At 35.9% G+C, this 19,800-nt stretch overlaps 3 protein-coding genes across 3 annotated transcripts; 2 read left to right on the plus strand and 1 right to left on the minus strand.

Moving 5' to 3' along the window:
* Positions 1 to 1,400: 1,400 nt before the first annotated feature.
* LOC6638633 (protein rhomboid) lies at positions 1,401 to 6,730 on the plus strand. Its single transcript, XM_023181389.2, has 4 exons — positions 1,401 to 1,676; positions 3,483 to 4,057; positions 5,179 to 5,596; positions 5,751 to 6,730. Exons 2-4 carry the CDS (start codon positions 3,617 to 3,619, stop codon positions 6,065 to 6,067), a joined length of 1,176 nt encoding a protein of 391 aa, XP_023037157.1. The 5' UTR covers positions 1,401 to 1,676; positions 3,483 to 3,616; the 3' UTR covers positions 6,068 to 6,730.
* Positions 6,731 to 12,340: 5,610 nt separating this feature from the next.
* On the minus strand, positions 12,341 to 13,052 carry LOC6638828 (N-alpha-acetyltransferase MAK3). The gene has a single exon (XM_002061787.2). The coding sequence runs from the start codon at positions 13,004 to 13,006 to the stop codon at positions 12,359 to 12,361; it is 648 nt and encodes a 215-aa protein (XP_002061823.1). The 5' UTR covers positions 13,007 to 13,052; the 3' UTR covers positions 12,341 to 12,358.
* A 3,561-nt stretch (positions 13,053 to 16,613) lies between these two features.
* On the plus strand, positions 16,614 to 19,035 carry LOC124460699 (variant-silencing SET domain-containing protein). The gene is made up of 2 exons (XM_047012115.1): positions 16,614 to 16,635; positions 16,868 to 19,035. Exons 1-2 carry the CDS (start codon positions 16,614 to 16,616, stop codon positions 19,033 to 19,035), a joined length of 2,190 nt encoding a protein of 729 aa, XP_046868071.1.
* The last annotated feature ends 765 nt before the right edge of the window (positions 19,036 to 19,800 follow it).

A 19,800-nucleotide genomic window follows, 5' to 3' on the forward strand; every position in this document is an offset into this window, starting at 1 on the left:
TAAAAATGTATGCACAAAATGACAAACTCTGCTATTGTCGGTGTTTTTCTTGATAATTCTCAATTAGTTTTAACATTGAAGATACATATTGTATCTGGCCCTTGCAATGCTGAAAACTTTAGCAAATTCTGTTGATAATGATATTAAATGTTATCTTGATCTTGACTGTCTTAAATTGTGTTAAAACTCTTCTTTTAATTTATAGTTGTTTTAGCTAAGTTTTTCAAAAACATTAAAATCAAAATAGGAAGAAGTTTAGGTAAGAACCTTTTGCCCCGTCTATAAAGTGTTTGTATGTAAATAAAATAATTTAAATTTCAGATCTACATACGGATTAGTTAAAGAGTTTTCGATTTTGATTAGTATTTTTAATTTGATTCAAAATTATTGTCTTTGTATTGGCCTCTTTTTTTTATGAAATAGAACAGAAAGTCTCAATTGAGAAATTTATAAATTTTTACGATAATTTCATATTTCATCATCAAAGAAAACTGAGATCCCCCGCGGACAATTTGTTTAGTCAGTGACATTGGTAATAACCAAATGACTCATACATACGAAATGTGGTCAAATATTTCTCAATGCTAGACGGGTGAGGAACTAACGATTGATGATTAACTTAAATCATACAGACGATCGGATCGATCGGATATTGAAACGAGATTGAGTCGCAACTGCAGAAGCAATCTGACAAAGACAAAGACCAACAGAGAAAGACAGAGAGAGAGAGAGAGAGAGAGAGAGTTTGCATTCTCTTATACTCGCCGAACCACCCTCAATTAGCGTGGCTAGTGACAAAATGAAAACACAACATGTTCGAATGGCCAAAAGGTTCCAGTTCGAAACGAAATGCATTCGCTCGCTAGTTCGCTCTTATACATCCGCCGACGTTGTGTTCCGTTTGTTGTTTTCATTCATCAACCCGCCCGTGTTCAGTGGTAGTATTAAAGGCCGGCGCTGTTGGCCATTCAGTTAGTTGCGTGTGAGACGCGAACGCTGAAGCATCGTCTGCAAGAAAGCAAAGTAGAGGAAGAACAGAAAAAGGCCAAGAAAAGAAATTGACGGCGAACAGATCAGGAAAAATTAAGTTAAGAAATATAAAAGCAGTTTTTGAGTGAGAGAGAAAAAAAAAAGCAAAGCGTTTTTAAATTTTTTTTGTGTTTTCGACTGCGTTGGCGTGAGATTCTCTTGTTATTTTTTTTTTGTGTGCTACCAAGAAGAACCAGCAGCAGGCTGCAATATCACAACAACAACAACACAACGATAAACGACAACAAATTGTCATATTATTTATTTTTTTTGACCCCACCTCATCCAAATTATTGGTACATTTTCGTGCAAAAGTGTTTAAAAAAAAAAAATACAAACAAAAAGCAAAATACAAATTGTGTGCAAACAAAAATTATGCTCAAAAATGAAAAATTTGATGAGCATTAAAACAAAGCTCAACAAATTATTATTAATAACAACAACAAATGTGACAGTAATGAAAAGCAAGTGAAAGACAACAACAAGAAACCTGCCACAAACTGAAACACACAAAACAACAACCAAATCTGCCCCCCCATTTGGATTAAAAACGCATTTTGGATTACAAGACAAGAAGAAGCAGAAGAATAGAAGAAATATTACAAAAAATATATATACAAATCAACACCTCAACACAAACACAGAAGGTAAGACTTTGACCTTAATGAGTATTGCACTCGTAAAATAGCAAATTGCAATAGAAATTGTCACAGACAAGTATAAAAAAAAATAAAAAAAAAAAAGAAACACAGAAATATACATATATAGATATGCAGGAGAGTGAGTGGTTGGAATGGCCAACAGGGGGGGAGGTGGGCCTGAGACTTGGCGTAATGAGTTTGTTCAACTTGTAAGGGGCAGATGGCCAGATACTATAGACCTAGACTAGGGCTATAATGCAAATTATGTGCATATGCACACACAAACCGAGACCCGTCTCAGGGGTCATGTGAAACTGAAACTTTAGATTTTTATGACCGACCGACCGACCAACCAACCGACCACCCAACTCTTCCCTCTTCCTCCCGACGCGTCTTAACATATTCTTTAAAAAATGTACAAAAAAAAAACTTTCGAAATGTTAGTCAGTCATGCTCTTCTGACTATTCAGTGCATTGCAAAAGCCAAAAAAAAACGAAAAACCAACAACAATAACAACAAAATGCCATAATTAATAAATTAATTAATTTCGTGCCTTATTGAAATAAGTTTGCTGATTGCCTAGGCAACCAAAAAATAAGCAGTAGCTTAGCAAAGAGATCATTACAAATCAAAAAGGGGCGAGGGTGAAACATCTCACTCAAAACTTTTCAATCTTGATATATATTGAGTTTCTTGTGGTTTTCTTCTTACCAAAAAGGACATCTCTAGTGAGTTTTTTTTCGGTTGCACCTGTTTATGTTGTGGCATTGCCCCCTGAGTTTATGCCACGTCCATGGCAACCAACAAGAGATGTTGTTGTTGTTGTTGTTGCTTTCTGGTCAGTTGCTTATAATCCCACACTCTTTCACACACACACACACACCTACACACACTCACACCATGATGGGGAGACAGAGAAAGAGAGCTAACAAGTCTAGTAAACTTCGGCTTAAACTTCGTCGTCTTCGCCTACTTACCATTCAGTTAACACACACACACACACACACAAACAGCGACCATGAGAGACACAGAGGAAGTCAGTTGAGTTGAGTCAAGTTGCAGGTGCGGAGGGGGGTGGAAGCGAAAACGATCTTTAAGTCGCTAGCGTATCAAAATTGTATCTTTTAGATGCAATTCTTCTATCGTAATTGAAACGAATGCGATTAACATAATTTTCGAAACGTTTGCTTTACGAAAATTACCCATAATATTGCTGTTATTAACTGATTACACCCCACACCCCACCCCACCACACACCACACACCACTCACCCACTCGGCACAATTTTCTATCCATTAGTGGACCATTAGTGAGTTTAGTTTTTTTGCATTGGGGGTCGAAGAAGTAAAAGAATGCTAAAGACATGAGCGAAAATGTTAATTTTAGACCATTTGAAACTCAAAACTTTATTCTCGGTTTTTTAGTTTTGTTTTTCTATTTGTTACTCTACGGAATTCTAGTGACCCAAATAAGTTCAGTTCAGTTCAGTTCAGGAAGTTGTGAATGCAACTCAACTCAAGACAATAAACAAAATAATAAAAAGAAATAAGCATACGAAAAAAGAGAAAGAAGAAAAATCTTTGAGGAGAAAAAAAAATTCCATCAAGTGTTGTAATTGCTGTTGCCTTTTGGCTCTCTATGGTTTACTCTTGTTTTATGAATAATTTATGCACTTAATTCGATTCTTTTGCTCTTGCGAGGGGGGTTTTTCTTATCCTCTCAGTTCACTTTTTCGGTATATTGTGTTTATTGTTCATTTCCAAAAGTTAATTAATTATACAAAACTCACTTGTCTACATTTCATTTTCCAGAATTCGATTTTTTTCCCTGGCGCCAAAAACAAAAAAGAAAAGAAAAGAGGAAAAACAGCAAGCAAGCAACACCAACTCTCACACACACACACACACACACACTTAATAAAAGAGAGGGAGAAAAGAAAAATAAAATGGAAAATCACACAAATGTAAACGAAACAAAGCTGCAAGTGGAGGAGGAGCCAGCATCATTGGGCAGCAAAAACAACAACAACACCAAGGAGACCATCATTGACATTCCAACACCAGCCTCCACCTGCACCACAGTCATCTCCTCATCATCATCATCCTGCTCATCGTCATATGACACAGACTGCAGCACAGCTAGCAGTACATGTTGCACTCGGCAAGGTGAACACATTTACATGCAACGTGAGGTAGCAGCAGCAGCAACCAACAGCAACTGCCACAACGGCGGCAGCAACAACACCAACAGCACATTGCCCATCATCTCCTGCTCCACAACATCCGCAACGGTGGCCCAAACCGATACCAGTGATGAGTTGAGTCTACTCAAATATGAACATCGCAAACATTGGCCGTGGTTTATATTACTAATCTCCATCATTGAGGTAAGTTTCGTATTGTGGATAGATTATTATCTTCATTATTATTATTATTATTGTTTTTGCTCTTCCTATGAATGTGTGTGAGAGAGAGAGCGAGTGCTAGACATACTCTGAGTAGAATCAAAGAACCGCAAAATGCAATAAAAATTTCTAGCAAAAGAACTTTACAAAAATTCTCCAAAAACTTCCAACTAAAAGCGATAAAATGATTCAAATATACACACAAGCATACACATTTATATACACAATAAATATGTATATAATATATATAGACATCTTCAATGTATGTCCGTATATGTGTGTGTGTGTGTGTGTGTAGCAAGAAGTTTTTCCTTTTGGCTGACTGCCTGGCGCCCCCAAAATCGATTGTAAACAAGCTTCACACAAAAAACAACAACAGCAACATGAAGAATAATATGGGCAATATTTTTCAATCAAAAACGAAGTTTTTATACACTTTACCTACCACAAGCAACTAAAAGAAATGAAGTGAAGGAAAATGTTTTTCTTTTCGCCCCCCACACACAAAATATATATATCGATTAGCATATATATATAGAGAATTTTGATTGATTTCCTTATGCTTGGCCTTATGTTTTTCATTTTCCTGAAATTTGTCTCATAAGAGAAGAGAATCTATTCGAAATGATTTCGTTCACTGCATTTTGCCCAAAAGTAGAATGGCTTCATTTCCTTAAAAAGGGTATAAAATAAATGAGGAAATGGAAAACGTACGAAAAAAACCCATAGGAAAAAAAACAATTTAGGGAGTGACGTTGTTTTTGTTGTCGTCGTCGCACTCTCAAGAAAAGTTTGAACAAATGCCAAAAATAAAGTTGGCAGGACTCTCATAGCAAACACACACACACACACAGAGACACCAACAAACATTCAACTCGAACATGATGTTGCTTTTGCTTATTTGGGGCATTGCCGTCGCGTGCCAGACAGCAACAACATTATATATACATATATACGAAAGTTACATATAAATCAGAATAGAAACAGAACACAGGAACAAGAAGCAAACCCAAACTCCCCTCTCTCTCTCCCTCTCTCTCTTTTGTAAAGTAACCAAACTAACTAACTAATGCCCATATTCCGTCTCTCTTTCTCATTTACAGATTGCAATCTTTGCCTATGACCGTTATACAATGCCCGCCCAGAATTTTGGTCTACCAGTGCCCATACCAAGCGATTCGGTATTAGTCTATCGTCCAGATCGTCGTTTGCAAGTCTGGCGTTTCTTTAGCTATATGTTCCTGCATGCGAATTGGTTCCATTTGGGCTTCAATATCATAATACAATTGTTCTTTGGCATACCATTGGAGGTGATGCATGGTACAGCGCGAATTGGTGTCATCTATATGGCTGGCGTCTTTGCCGGTTCACTGGGCACAAGTGTTGTCGATTCGGAAGTATTTTTGGTCGGTGCCAGCGGTGGCGTTTATGCCCTATTGGCAGCCCATTTGGCCAATATAACACTTAACTATGCCCACATGAAATCGGCATCCACACAGCTGGGTTCTGTTGTGATATTTGGTAAGTTTCTAAAAAAGTAATCGATTTCTTTTACTTCTTTCTTTTATCCTCCATCCTATATTTTCTATGCATTTCTCCACTTTTCTTTTGTTTTTATATATTTTCAATCTTTATTAATATTTTTGGTTTTTTGTTTTCTCTTGTCAATTTGCAGTATCATGCGATTTGGGTTATGCTCTCTATACACAATATTTTGATGGCGGAGCAACATTCACCAAAGGCCCACAAGTCTCATATATAGCACATTTAACTGGTGCTTTGGCTGGCCTTACCATCGGTTTTTTGGTATTGAAAAACTTTGGTCATCGTGAATACGAGCAATTGATTTGGTGGCTGGCATTAAGCGTTTATTGTGCCTTCACTGTATTTGCGATTGTGTTCAATCTCATCAATACTGTGACCGCTCAACTGATGGAAGAACAGGGCGAGGTTATCACACAACATTTGCTGCACGACTTGGGTGTGTCCTAAGCGTCGTCGTCGTCATCCTCGTCCTCGTCCTCGTCCTTGTCGAGAACCTTATGCAGAAGACTTTCGAAGGAGAGAATCATAGACATAATACATAATACCTATAGATACTTATAGATAGCAAGAGACACAGATACAGATAGAGAGTTACAAGTGACCCAAGATCGGAAATGAAATGAAAAGCAAACAAAAAAAACCCAAAAAAAAAAAAAAAACCAAAAACAAACAAGAAAAGAAAACAGAAAAATAAATTGTTTCCCACTCATAAAGCGTATTTAGTTTAAAACTAAATTCGATACACACACACACACAAACCTAAAGAAAACAACAAAGAAAAAAAAAAAAAGAAAAATCCCATTGCAGAGGCAAAATATGAAAAGTTTTTGGCTGCTTTTACTTTTCGTTCCGTATCGCTTTTCCTTGTCGTTTTCGTTTACATTAACCGTTACCGCGTTTCTTTTTTTTTTAAATATATTTATATATATATACGTATATATAATTGAATTATTATAATTATAATTTTTTTTTTTTATTTTAATATTTTGAAAACGTTACCGAAACGAAACGTGTAAACAAATGTTGTGATAGAACCAAAGACTGAATTTATTTCGCGTGTAAAAACTTAACAAAAACAAAAAAAAACACACACACACACACACCTAAAACAAAAAAGGAAAACCAACTAAAACACAAAACAAAAACAAAAAAAAAAAGAGTATAAAAAACAAGCAACACTCAAACAGACACACACACACAAACAGAGAGAGAAAAGAAACCCTCCCAAAAAAACGAAGAAAAGAAATATCCAGTCGCTCAATGGCACCGACATTGACGATACTCTGCACGAAAAGTCAAGCGCAATTGTCCCACATAAGTAGGCCACAGTTTTTTTTCGTTTTCTCTTGTCAAAAAATCTTTTTGATCGCTTGACTTGACAAACCAAACAATGCATCGATTCAGGTGCTCAGATACCCTTCCCGCCGTCATCGGTATACACACAGGGTATAAACAAATTTAGGTAATCGCCTTGTTGCTATAGTTTTTTTTCCATTTTTTTTTTTTGTTTTTGGTTTTGTTTAAATTATGTATTTATTGGCCTCGCTGTCTATTTAACTTATTATAAATAGGATTTGCAATTAAAACTTAATGAATTCAATCAGTTCAATTTGTTTATATTTCCAACCAAAACTAACAAATTTTTGTTTCAAATTGTAAATATTATTAAGTCGCACACTAGTCAACAACAACAGCAAAAACAACAACAATAACAAATAGCAACACAAACAGAAAGAAAGAGAAAGAAAGAAAAAACAAACAATAATTAAATTAAATTAATTAAATTAAATGCAAATTAAAATTAAAGCCACTAAATGCGTTCAGAAATTATTTTACAAATATTTATTGAAAACCCTCACCCCTTGCCCCCCTTCGCCCAACACCCCCTTCCCCAGCCCCATTCAAAAGCACACACAAAAAAGTATTACTAATTATATTTATTTATTAAAAACAACAAAAAAAAAAACGAAAACAAAATATTCAAATATTTTTCTCTCTCTCTCTCTATCAATCATTTTTTTTTTTTTTTTTGCCAATTCACACATTTGTTTATTTATTTATTTATAATTTAGTGAAATTCACAAAGCAAAACTAATTCAACTGTAAAATGAATTGATTTATTGAAAAACCGAAAAGCCAAAGAAAAGTTTAAGTAAAAAAAAAATATAAAATATATATATATATATAAATATATTTCAACAAAACATTTCAAATACAAATAAAGAAAATATACCACAAAACAAAAAAAAAACACATATTTGAGAACAAAAACTCGAGCATTTTTTTCATCAAACTTACAAATTTAAGGGTAACCGAAACAAATAAAAACAAAAAAGCAAATAGTAATAATCAAAGCAAATTTATCAAGAGAAAAACAAAAAATAAAATAAAAGTGAAGTTAGTTAGCCACTTGACATATTGACGGCAGCAACAACAACAACAAATATTTATTCAAAACGTATTCACAGAAATCAAAATATATATATATATGTATATATATATATATATATATATATCTATGTGAAAATATCTAATCTAGCATGAAAACTCAGCAAAGCGTAAGCCAAAAATCCTAAGACAAAATATTTTAAAAAAATAAAAAAAAAAACAAACAAAAAAGATACGAAAAACGGAAAATGAAAAACTGAAATCCAAACATATATTCAATTCTCATAAAATAAAAGCTAAGCTAGTTGTTGTTTTTTCTTCCCATCAGAAAAGAATTTACACACACACACACACACACACACACACACATACATAAGGGAGAGAGAAAATATATAGAAAACCGATAAATCAGAAAGTAAGCAATGTCAAGCACAAGACAAAACCCAAAATATATACATATATGTATATGTATATAAAAACAAAACAAGCAAAAAAAAAAGAAAAATTAGAAATGAAAAAATGCAAAGAAAACTAGAAATCAAACAAAAATAAATGTCTAAATTATAAATGGATTTCTGTTTTGCAGTTTGATTTTTATTGAAATTTGAAGGCGTGACTCGAGCGGGGTCTAAGAGTAGAGCAGGCGGGGGGGAGGGGAGTAAGCTAGCGCAAAGGAGTGATGCAATCACCTGCCACATCCCACCACCCGTCCGTCCTTCATGTCAATTGGCATAACTTTGATGGCAACTCTATTGATATTTATTGAAAGTTGGTTATGACATAAATATTTCATTTGCCACATACACTGAGAGAAATTTCTTTTTGCAGGATGCGAAACACAATCAGTTGATAAGTGAGTGAAAGTAAGCAACTTTTCTTAGTAAGTGAGTACATTTGTTCAGTTGTTCATTGACTCATTTGTTCAATTGTTCACTCACTTGTTCTAAGATTGGAGACACTCCTCTTATTTTAATGTCACTGTTGGTACTAAACAAGTAAGTAAGTAGTTAACCAAGTCACTGAGCAAATGAACAAGTGCTCATCATATTGAGTAGTTTGATCCAAAAGTCATAAGTACACCTAGACCCCGCTTTGCGTCGTTTCGTTTTGCGTTTTTTCGAAGTTGCGTCGCTGCTTTATTAGTACTAATTTTTACTGTGCGTCGTTATATTCTCGTTGTTGCGTTGTTGTGAGTTCGAGTGTTTAACTTTTTTTTTTTCTAAATCAGCCATTGTGGCAACGCCAATATCAACTTTTACCAACATTGCCTTTGAATTTTTGGCAGTTTTACGTTTTTCAACATTGACATCTAGCTTACCTACTTCTGTTTATAATTGCGTCTTGATATCAAAACTCGGGGATGGTTTAGTAGAAATGTTCGTAGAACAGTGTTTAACCTCCAAACAAATTTCAAAAGCGATGGGTCTGATTGACGAAGCAATCGAAAATTTTTATAAAAAACGATCCTGACAATAACAGAAGTTTTAAGGTATCCCAGGCGGTAGCTGCAAACATCAACTGCTACCAAGAAATTTATTTAAATTTACAAAAAAAAGCTATTCACCAAACTCTGGACAAATTTTTGGTGAACGAAGCCACTAAAAACTCATAAAGATAAAATAATTGAATAGGTTATTTTGATTTAATGGAAGCATTTTTTTTTAATGAATGAATGCAATAATATTTTTGTTTTTAAATGTTTACTTTGTTCAATTTTTCTTTCTAGAAATTAGTATTTTCATAGCCCGGGAACCTATCTTTGATCTTTCCATGGTTGCCTATAGAAAATCTTCATTCACTTTGCGTCGTTTCAGTTTGCGTCGTGTTTTTTTGGAACGTATCCCCAACGCAAAGCGAGGTCTAGGTGTATATGCATATTTATTTGTAAAATAAGATAGATCACACCTTAACTCTATTAAAATTGACACTTTCAATTCCTGAACTGATCAAAACTGAGATGGAAAAATATCTGATATCATATGCAGTTGCTTTTTTATGCATTTAATAAAATCTCAAATCTCAAGGATATAAATAAATCTAGAAAGAAAAAAAAACTTTAACTTCCTAACACCAAAATACCTTAAAAAATCGATTAAGGATTCACATATTGAAGCAGCACTCGCTTATTGACATAATTTCTTACATATTTTGGTTGTGATTCTCAACCAGTTTTAGCATTGCTTAATATTAAATATGCTTTTCATCTACTTAATGCAGACTAATTAATTTCTTGACTTTTTAATTTCTTACACATTTGCATTGACTCCTAGAGAAGCTTAGAGACACCCTGTATTAGAAAAACGAACAAAATGAATTTCTCATGCCCTACATTCCATAATCTTATGATTATCCATATTCCTTCTCGGCAAATATGTATGTATGCAAAATGCTTATGCATTTCACTCAATATTAATTATTATTGGTATCAAATTAATCATTTTGCATAATCAAAGAAGCGAAAAACTATGATAATGATGATTTGGTATGCAGGGACATGAGGATGATGATGACGATGATGATGATGTTGTTGGTTTTGCCTATGGCATTTTGTCAGTGGGTGAACCTTGTTGAGCTATGGCATAATCATTGGATGCTTCATTGAATCTGCTAATTATTTACGAATTTCCTCTTATTGGGCAACTATGTTAAGTTATACAATTATCGCATTGAAGTAGTGCACGATGATTCGGGGGCGGCAATTTCAAGACTGCAAATACGGGGCCAAAACGCAAGAGCCCACAAGCCCATCTATGCCAGGATAAGATTTATGGTAGACAGAAGCTGCTGCCGCCTTGACATGAAATTGAAATTCAGGCAAATGTCAACGACAGGGCAGTCGTCGTCGTCGTCGCAGCAGCATCCAGTCATGGGCAAAAATCCACATAAATAACGCGGGCAGCGGGTATCATCCTAAACTCTTCCGCCACCACCGCCACCACCACCACCACCACCACCAAACCACTGCACTGGCACCATCAACTGGCACTGTCACCGTTGCCACCGTCACCACCTTCTTCTGTTTCTCCAATGTATGTATACTGTATGCTGGATGTCTCCTCCTTCTTCTCTTGCTCTTTGTGCTCCTTCTCTGGCTGACCTCAGTTGGACTTGTTTCTGCGAATGGCAGGTGCAACTCAATCAGCGACGATGCTGCGAACGTTGCATGTCATCTGGACCATACCATACCATACCATGCCAGACCAGACCCGGCCAGGCCAGGCCAGAGTTAGGGAGACAACCAGCGGGCAGTTGCAATTGCTTGCTCTTTGGTCTTGGTGTGCCACCTGCCAAAAGTTGGCAAAAGAGCTTTGACTTTCGTCTTTGGCTTAAACTCTGCTTCAGTCTGACTCTGGATCTGGATCTGTTGTTGTTTTTAGTTTTGGTCCAAAACGTGAAGTGCTGCCGATTGAGAGATGGAGAACAGTGCTTAACTGAGGAAGCTGTAAGAGCATGTTTCAAGTGGGGGATATCAAAGATCAATGATCGTAAGGGAGACCTGCTCCAGATTCAGATTTAGATCCAGATCCCAAGCAGCCCACAGATGCGAAAACTTGTTGAGAGAGTTAAGAAAAATTATGGCAAAGGTAAACCTAACTGATGTGAGACCACAAAAATATTTCAATATTTTTTATTTAACTAAGTTTTAAAACGGTAGCGTAAAAGTATCAAATGAATTATCATTTCTCTGTTATCAATTGAAAAAATAAGCTAAAGATATAATCTAGGATAATGGCAATAAGTGAGTTTAACATTTAAAATATTAGAATTGTTCTCCGTTTCCCATTGTTCTAAGTCTTAAGAGAAGGGTTATATAATGGATAATCATTGTCATGGTTATAATCAATAATATTTTTCCTATTTGCCATATGATAACCCTTGTCTTTCACCCTCAAGGACCACCTTTTAGAGTAGCAATCACCTTATCGCCGCCGCCACTTTGGGCCCTTGGGCCGTCTCAACAACTGTATATAATGTCGTTGTTTTTTTTTGGACTTGACCCTGAAAAGCAATTATCCCTTCATGATTTTAAACTCCTGTTGTCGCTCAATTAAATGAATTCCAACCCCTACTTGTCTACCTGTATTAAGGCTACCCAAGTAGCCAGTCTGGTGGCCTGCCGGGGCGCTAATTGAACCCAGCAGCAGCCGTCAGCAGAGAACATTCTCTCTCTCTCTCTCTCTTTCTCTCTCTCTCTCTCTCTCTCTCTCTCTCTCTCTCTCTCTCTCTCTCTCTCTGTCTCTCATCAACATTCATTTATAAAAGAAATAAGGGAACACCTAACATACACACACACTCAAACACACAATTGCCAAAATAATACATATTCGAGAATTTGTTAAATCATACACTTTATACATAATCTTCACTCGAATCTTGCGGCGTCACATCACGTGTCCATAGTTTTAGACGAAATGCATCCACACCGTTCATATAGTAACGCAATAGACGTTTCTCTCGTATGAAACCAAGACTTTCATATAAGGCCAATGCCGGCTTATTGCTCAACTCGGTCTCGAGAATAATTTCGGCAGCACTACGATCTATCATTGCCTCAATGGCCATTTGTACCAGAGACGTACCGATTTTTCTCTTACGATAGGGCATTTCTACAGCCAACATGGCAATATAACCCTGAAGTAACCAGCTTGTCTGATGTGGTTCCAATTTGCATACTATAACGCCCACATAACGTTCCCCATGACAGGCAAAGAAACACAATTCGGGCCAATTGTAGACAAAATAGCGATACGTATATATGGAATATGGCTCGGAGAGTTCTTTATCGATAATACTTTGCACGATTTTCAATTGCGATTCATCGTGAAAATCTGTATATGTTATCTCAATTTCATCATCCAATTCTTCGTTTGGTTCTATATTCTCTTTGATAGGTGTTGGAGTGAAACTATTGACGTTAATGCTGGATGGTTTCGAGTCTGAAATTTGTGTTTTCTTCTTGTCACCGGATGTATTCGTAGTTTCGAGCGATTTATTCATTATTGTTTTTAACTTAAAAATATATTTAGAAGGCAAAAAAAAAAATACAAATAATATATATTCAAAATGAAAGTAAAAACTGTGAAATGTGTAGCCAGGTATAAAAAAGCTATATTTATAAGCACAAAAATTAAAGTAGAAATGCTTCTAATATGTAAGATTTTCTTAAATGGCGAAATGATTTGGGAAAAGAAGAGTCCTCAAGCCGTGCATAGAAGAGCTACAAGGTCGTTGTGTATGGAAAGAAGTCAACTCACTCACTCAAAGACGACACACACACATACACACACAAATCCCAGCAGGTGACACTTCTTGGCAATGGCAGGAGTCTAATAACATTACCCCGTCCTCCAGAGCACCGAACATTCGTTAAGCGCCAGCTCCCATTTCCAGGTAGGTATGACAGAAACTGAGCCAAGGCAATTAAGCGGCACGCCCGGGCACCAGGAGCGGGAGGAGACGCTCCACTTGGGTGGCTTGGGATTTGGAATTGTGTGAGCATGTGAAAATTATGAAAATGTCTGCCACGACTACGACTACGACTACGACGACGACGACGACTCCGACACATGACAGTTGCCCTTCCAACTGCTCCAATCCTTTGTTGTCTCGACGACAATCATGGTGACGACAACGGCAATGGCAGAGCCCCAAAATTACCAGCTAACACGCACAGGTGCCAGGCTGCGCCTAGACGCGTTATTCTCTCGTTCCTTTTTTTGTTTTTGGCCGTGCATAAATGTGAAACTAATTTCGAAAAGCTAAAGCTGAAAATGTCCAGGAAATTTCCCGTCTAAATGACCTCATATGTATGTTGGTGACCGTGGCGAACCGACCAACGATTAATAGCTTGCTTGGTGAGCATTGCAACAAAAGCAATTAACCTAAAAGGCCCATAAAGGACACGCGGTGGTATCCACAACCTGAGATTGAAGCAGCCCAGCAGCTTAAGGAAATTCAATATGATTACATGGCCAGTAGTGGGTGGTGGGTGGTGGTTGGGTGTGTAACTAAACATTTATCGGTTCATGAATCTGATTACATTGATGGTGGGTGGTGGGGGGAGGTGGGGCCGTTGGAGAGGATGGCCTAGAAATTTAGTTAGGCGATTGTTTAATGTTTGCTTAGCAAATGAAAAGCCTTCAGAATCTGCTGGTTGTGTTTGGTAAAGAGTAGGCCACTTTTTGCACCACCACCCCCTAATGCCACCACCTTCTACCTATATTTAATTACAGCTAGAATAAAGTACGTGCATATATACATTTGTATCCTGCTGGTGGAAATGTTTAAACTTCACTTTTTGTCATTCCTTTTACAAAAAGGAAGAAAAAAACGGGAAAAAAGGATGGTTAGAGTTTTTTGAACTCGCCATTTCTCTACTCCACTCACGTCTAAGCATTTTTTTTTTGTTTTGCGTTTTTCTTTACAAATTCTGGGCCGCAGAAATTAATTATACCACAAGGACATAAGGACACTTGGCTGCCCAGGACATGCCATGGCGGTAGGACGGCAAGTGTTTAATGAAGCAGTTGAAAGGACACAAAAAGCCAAGTGAGCAGAATGTGTGTTTGTGTGTGTGTGTGTGTACGAGAGAGAGAACAATAAAACAGAAAAAAAAAGAAACCGAAAATGGGAGCGGACCAAACAAATTTCCATATTTGCCGGCACCGGCGTCAAGTGAGATAAATGGAGGTCCTAGGGCCACATTCTCAACGCCCTTACCTCACCCTTTTTCCCCCTCTCTCTCTCTAAGTGTCTCTTACTCACACTCTCTCTCTCTCTCTGTGACTTTAGCACCACCTGAAGTGGCCTTTTGTTCATTGTGCAGTTTATTAAAAGTTAACTCGAGGCACTTGAGTTGAGTTCCTGACTTGGCCCACCAATATACATGCCATGCCATATACCCAATACATATATTTCCATCCAGTTGGACCTTATGACAGGTACAAGAGCCGCATTTGATAAGCAGACAGAGTAGGAGACAGTGCAGACAGCCGGACACTCAGACGCACAGACAGAGAGACAGACAGACAGACAGACAGAGAGACAAGTTCATGAGTTGCGTCCATGTTGCAGATAAAGAATTGAAGCTGCAGTTGCCCCATACCCACCTATACCCATTCCCAACCTCATCCATTCGACGACAGCCACACATATTCATGACCATTCAGAGACAACCACTGACCGACCAGAGAAACAAAAGCAGCAAAAAGAGACACAATCGCAGGTTGATTTCTTGGCGTGGGACGCAATGCAATGTCCGCACTTTTACATGGTCGCGTGCTCCGTCTTCTTTCTTTAACTGGCATTGTTTCTTACCTCCATTCTCCATCTTCCTGGAGTTGGAATTCCTTGATTCAATGTCTGTGTATGTGTGTGCGCATGAATATGTCAATGTAATGATCTGCCTTGTTGTCCATTCTGTATTCTGTTGAATTACATAAATATTAACTTGTACTTTTTATAAACATGTTTGCAACTACATACAGCAACGCACACTGGGTGAGTGCCAGTCAGCGGAATGCACTCCGAGGATGAGCCATGAAAAAGCCATGACTGCCAGCAAGGACAAAGAGCGAAGAGTGAAGTGCAGTGAAATGGTGTGTCATGTGTGCTGGTGTGTGTGGCTGCTCATTTTTATTGATATGATTTATTTACTGCAGCTAAAGTTCGAGCAAAGCCGATTTATTGAATCGAAAGCTGAAAAAATCCTACTTCTACCCATACAAAAAAAAAAAAAAAAATAATAGTTACAGTCAATAAAGTTACAGTCAATTGAATTTCCCAAACAATTTGAGCATTGCTCGAGGGATTTTAATATAAATTTGAACTTAATAATTTTAGAAACTATTTTTACATAAGGGAAAAACGATATGTTTAGCCCCAAGGCCTTGTTCTCTGGCTCTGCTGGCTTCATTACTCTTTGTAATTAATTCTTAATTAATTTTCTTTTTTCATCGATATTGATAATTGAAATTGTAAAAACAAGCATTAAATCAAATGCTCGAAACTTTAAGTCTTTAACTAAACCCATTTTGAGATATGCTTAATTGCATTTATATAGATTATAAATATCTCAGATTATATAACTTTTGAAAATCTGTTAGAAATTGTTGAAAATCAGTCCAGGAAAGATAGGAGAAATCAGCAAAAATGATTTCCAAAAGTATCTTTAAAATTTGTAAAAATTCTTAACAATGCAAGTCCGGGATTCCGTCAATTTTTCTACGAATTATAATATTCATGTCTTAAGTTACTTATCAGTTTAATAATAAAAATCGAAAGTAATTTTTAACAATTTTTTTGTTACTTACAGTTATTCAATCAAATGTAAAGGGATTCCCCTCAAAAATTCATCACAAAAGTAATGCAAAATTCTGCACTCATTTTCATCGGTGCGAACTTGCTGTTGCATTTGAAAAAACAAACTGGTTATTTGTTTGCCCTCTATGAGGGGGAACTAATCAAAGTCATAGACCGAACAGAGCAGAACATTTAGTGTCTATAATGCAGTTAAGGCATTTCAAAATTAATAACAATAGAAGTGAAAAGAGAACCAAAGAGTAATCATTTGGGAAACTGCAATCGAACAAGGGAGCTACATGACATGGTAAATATGTTTATTTACGGTGAGACTTTCTTTTTGGGGCAAATGTTAAAATTTTTCAGTATTTCAGATTGTATCGAGTTATTTATTTTTAATATTTTGGATAGCGCGGTTGGAGGCGGCAATCGACAATGATATGAAATCACATACTCTCACTGAAATCGCGTTACATAAATCTGCGGGTAAAAACCTAAAATACGAATATTGTGTGAAAATTGTTAGAATTTGTTACATTCTACGCGATTCCCCGTCAGACTATTCTGATGCTGATGACGATGATGATGATGATGATGATGATGATAAAGAAGATACAATGAGTACAGGATCAGAATATACAGCCGAATTGGAAGAAGATTTTCGTAATGCTGGCTGCATTCCCAATAATTTAAATGATGACGAAAAGTCTGAATTTTGGAAGAAAGTCACAGAGTTTCATAAAGATGTTAATCAAAAACTTTTAAAAAGAAAAACCTTCGTTTTAAGAGCACAACCGCACGACGGCAATGCCATAAAAGTTAATTTGTGGAATATATTTAAGATTCCCATGGTTGTGATATGCAATAGAACGAATGATTTATCAAATTTATCAACTACAACTACAACTGCAACTCCAACTCCAGATAATGATGAACCTGATATCAATTCGACTCAAATTACTGAATTTGACTCGACTACAAGTGCAAGTTCAATTTTAGGACAAACTGCTGAAAACAAATCGATGTGTGACAATAATACCGAAATTGCCCATTGGATAGATAAACAAGTTGAAAGTTCTGAAAAGATCGCAAATGTTAATGAAAGAATGTCAAGGATTATAGAAACTATCGAAAAGCATATGCATAAGAGCTGCTGCCCATACAATCCAGTTATGGATCGTATAGAAATGATCCATGATTTTATCGATATGATAATGCAAATTAGAAATATTGAATCACCCATCGCAAGAGCCGATTCATCGGGCTATATGTGGTTGGATTTTAATAATTTAAATGCACGTTTCGATTATTTAAATGAACAATTATCTGATAATCAACATCCATACAATTGTTGTCGTCCCAAATGGGATGAGAATGTCAAGAACTTGGAGAATTCATTTCTATCCCAAAGTGATGCTATTAAAACACTCACATTAGATGAGTTTTCAAACAATTCTTTGGAGCAATTACAAACGGAAATTGGCGAGCAGCAGAAACGTCTAAAAAATGCAGAAAATTCGCATATATTGTCCAAGTCTCTGGCAGATGAATGTTGTAAAAATATCAATCTAGGCATTAATGATGCAGAAAATATGATTAATAAACTAAAACCAAACGATCATTTAGGACAGTTAGACGATTTATTCCAAAAGTTGTTGAATAACATCCAAAATATCAACGAATCCATGTCATCTCTTAATTTATTAATTCAAAATGAAGAAAATGCTTTACAAAACATGTCGCTGGTGTGTACACGAGCATGTGCAAAAGAGCAATATAACAACGAACTCGAGACAAAAGTAAATAATTTATTTGAATATATGGAAATACTAAAATCAAATATCTCAACCCTAAATGCAACCATTAAGCAGACCAATTTTATGTGGAATGATACTAAAGGCTTGTTATTACCTTTTCATAAGTTGAAACAAATCAAAAGCAACAACACAAACATAATCGAAAAGTGCCTAAAAGATATAGAAAAAGTATCCACATCCTTTGAAGAACTATACCAATTCTATCAATCCAATTTAAAAATTTATGACAATATCAAAATTGTGATCGAAAATAAATTAGTTGACATAGATTCGAATTATCAGACATTTGAGAAATTTGAAGAGCAGAAGGCGGCCGATGCAGTGCATTCTAAGGAGTTGGGGACACTTTTAAACCAACTCAAAAACGATTTTCAATTTCTCATTTGGCCCGATATAAAAAAAAGCTCAGAGCAAAGTAAATCGTCATTAATTTATATACAAGGCATTAATAGCAAACATATAAATGAGTTGGCCACAAATACTGGACCAATAGATTTCTCTAGAAATCTAGATAGAGTGAATGACCGTATTGACCAAATAGAAAATGATATAAACCATACCAAAAGCAATAATCCTAATGTAACACTTGAAAGTTTAAACAATAAACTGAACAATTTGGAAAATCTATCTACATCAACTGAAAATAAAATTATGGAACAAATTCAAAGTTTAGAGACTGTGTTAAAAGACGTAAGGGACAAGGTCTATAAACTTTCAGAAGAGTCAATAATTTGTGAAGATGACTGTGATTGGGGTCTTTTGCCCACAGCAGAAAGTTTGTCGGCAAGAATCGAGAAAATAAAAGTTATTTTCAAATCTCAGAAGCCCACACCAAAAACAAAAACAAAAACAAGAATAATTGGAAATAGGCCAAAAAAACGAAAACCAAAAAAGGTTTATGTTGGGTAATAAATTTACAAATTCAAGAAATTTTTAAATACTAATAAAACAAAAAAACCAAACTTACCATTCTTTTATAATTGTGTAATTCTAGAAAATTCACTTAAAAACTGGCCATCACATATTTTGCTTAACCGATCATTAACGATATAAACGTATTGACGTAAGAAAGAGTTATCGTATTGTTATCGAAAGTTTCATTAATCGAATGCTCCTTTTACATTTTCACACACGCACACAAACGCGCCCTCTCCTATTTTTCGCTCTCTGCTTTGCCTTTTCCTATTGGCAGCAAAGTTTCTGAACATCTTTTGGCGAAGAAAACACAAGAGCGACCAAACCGATTTCAATGCGAACATAACCATCAGAAAGATAATCTCGGGAATTTTATGCGGATATAATTATTTATCACTTTTGAGGGCTTTTTAAACATAAAGTAAAAGATTCACTTGCCAACAACAAACGATTGCGACGAGCGGCTAATTATAACTGAAAAAGAGAGCGAAAATTAGAGAGGGGGCAATTTCGTTTTTTACTGAAACCGTAATAAAACTTTAATAAATATTTATTAAGGGGCTACAAACAAAATGATGATGTGTAATTGTTGAGCCAAGAAAAAATAAAATAAATGTTTAGTCCAATTCTTAAAATTCTTTTTGTCCGTGGTGGCATTTCTTTTGTTTCTTAAAACAAAAAGCTAAAACCAAAAAAAAAAAGCCAAATACTGGCTGAAAATACCAAAAAATACTGATCCTTTTAAATAATATTGTTTTT

Source organism: Drosophila willistoni (assembly GCF_018902025.1).
Source record: "Drosophila willistoni isolate 14030-0811.24 chromosome XR unlocalized genomic scaffold, UCI_dwil_1.1 Seg144, whole genome shotgun sequence".
In the NCBI taxonomy this organism is placed as follows: Eukaryota; Metazoa; Arthropoda; class Insecta; order Diptera; family Drosophilidae; genus Drosophila; species Drosophila willistoni.

Excerpts from the sequence above, each read along its gene's own strand:
- LOC6638633 (XM_023181389.2), top strand. The coding sequence starts at position 3,617 with ATGGAAAATCACACAAATGTAAACGAAACAAAGCTGCAAGTGGAGGAG. Across the intron at positions 4,058-5,178 it reads TACTAATCTCCATCATTGAG|ATTGCAATCTTTGCCTATGA; the intron begins GTAAGTTTCGTA and ends TCTCATTTACAG. Across the intron at positions 5,597-5,750 it reads GGGTTCTGTTGTGATATTTG|TATCATGCGATTTGGGTTAT; the intron begins GTAAGTTTCTAA and ends GTCAATTTGCAG.
- LOC124460699 (XM_047012115.1), top strand. The coding sequence starts at position 16,614 with ATGGTAAATATGTTTATTTACG. Across the intron at positions 16,636-16,867 it reads GGTAAATATGTTTATTTACG|ACTATTCTGATGCTGATGAC; the intron begins GTGAGACTTTCT and ends ATTCCCCGTCAG.
- LOC6638828 (XM_002061787.2), bottom strand. The coding sequence starts at position 13,006 with ATGAATAAATCGCTCGAAACTACGAATACATCCGGTGACAAGAAGAAA.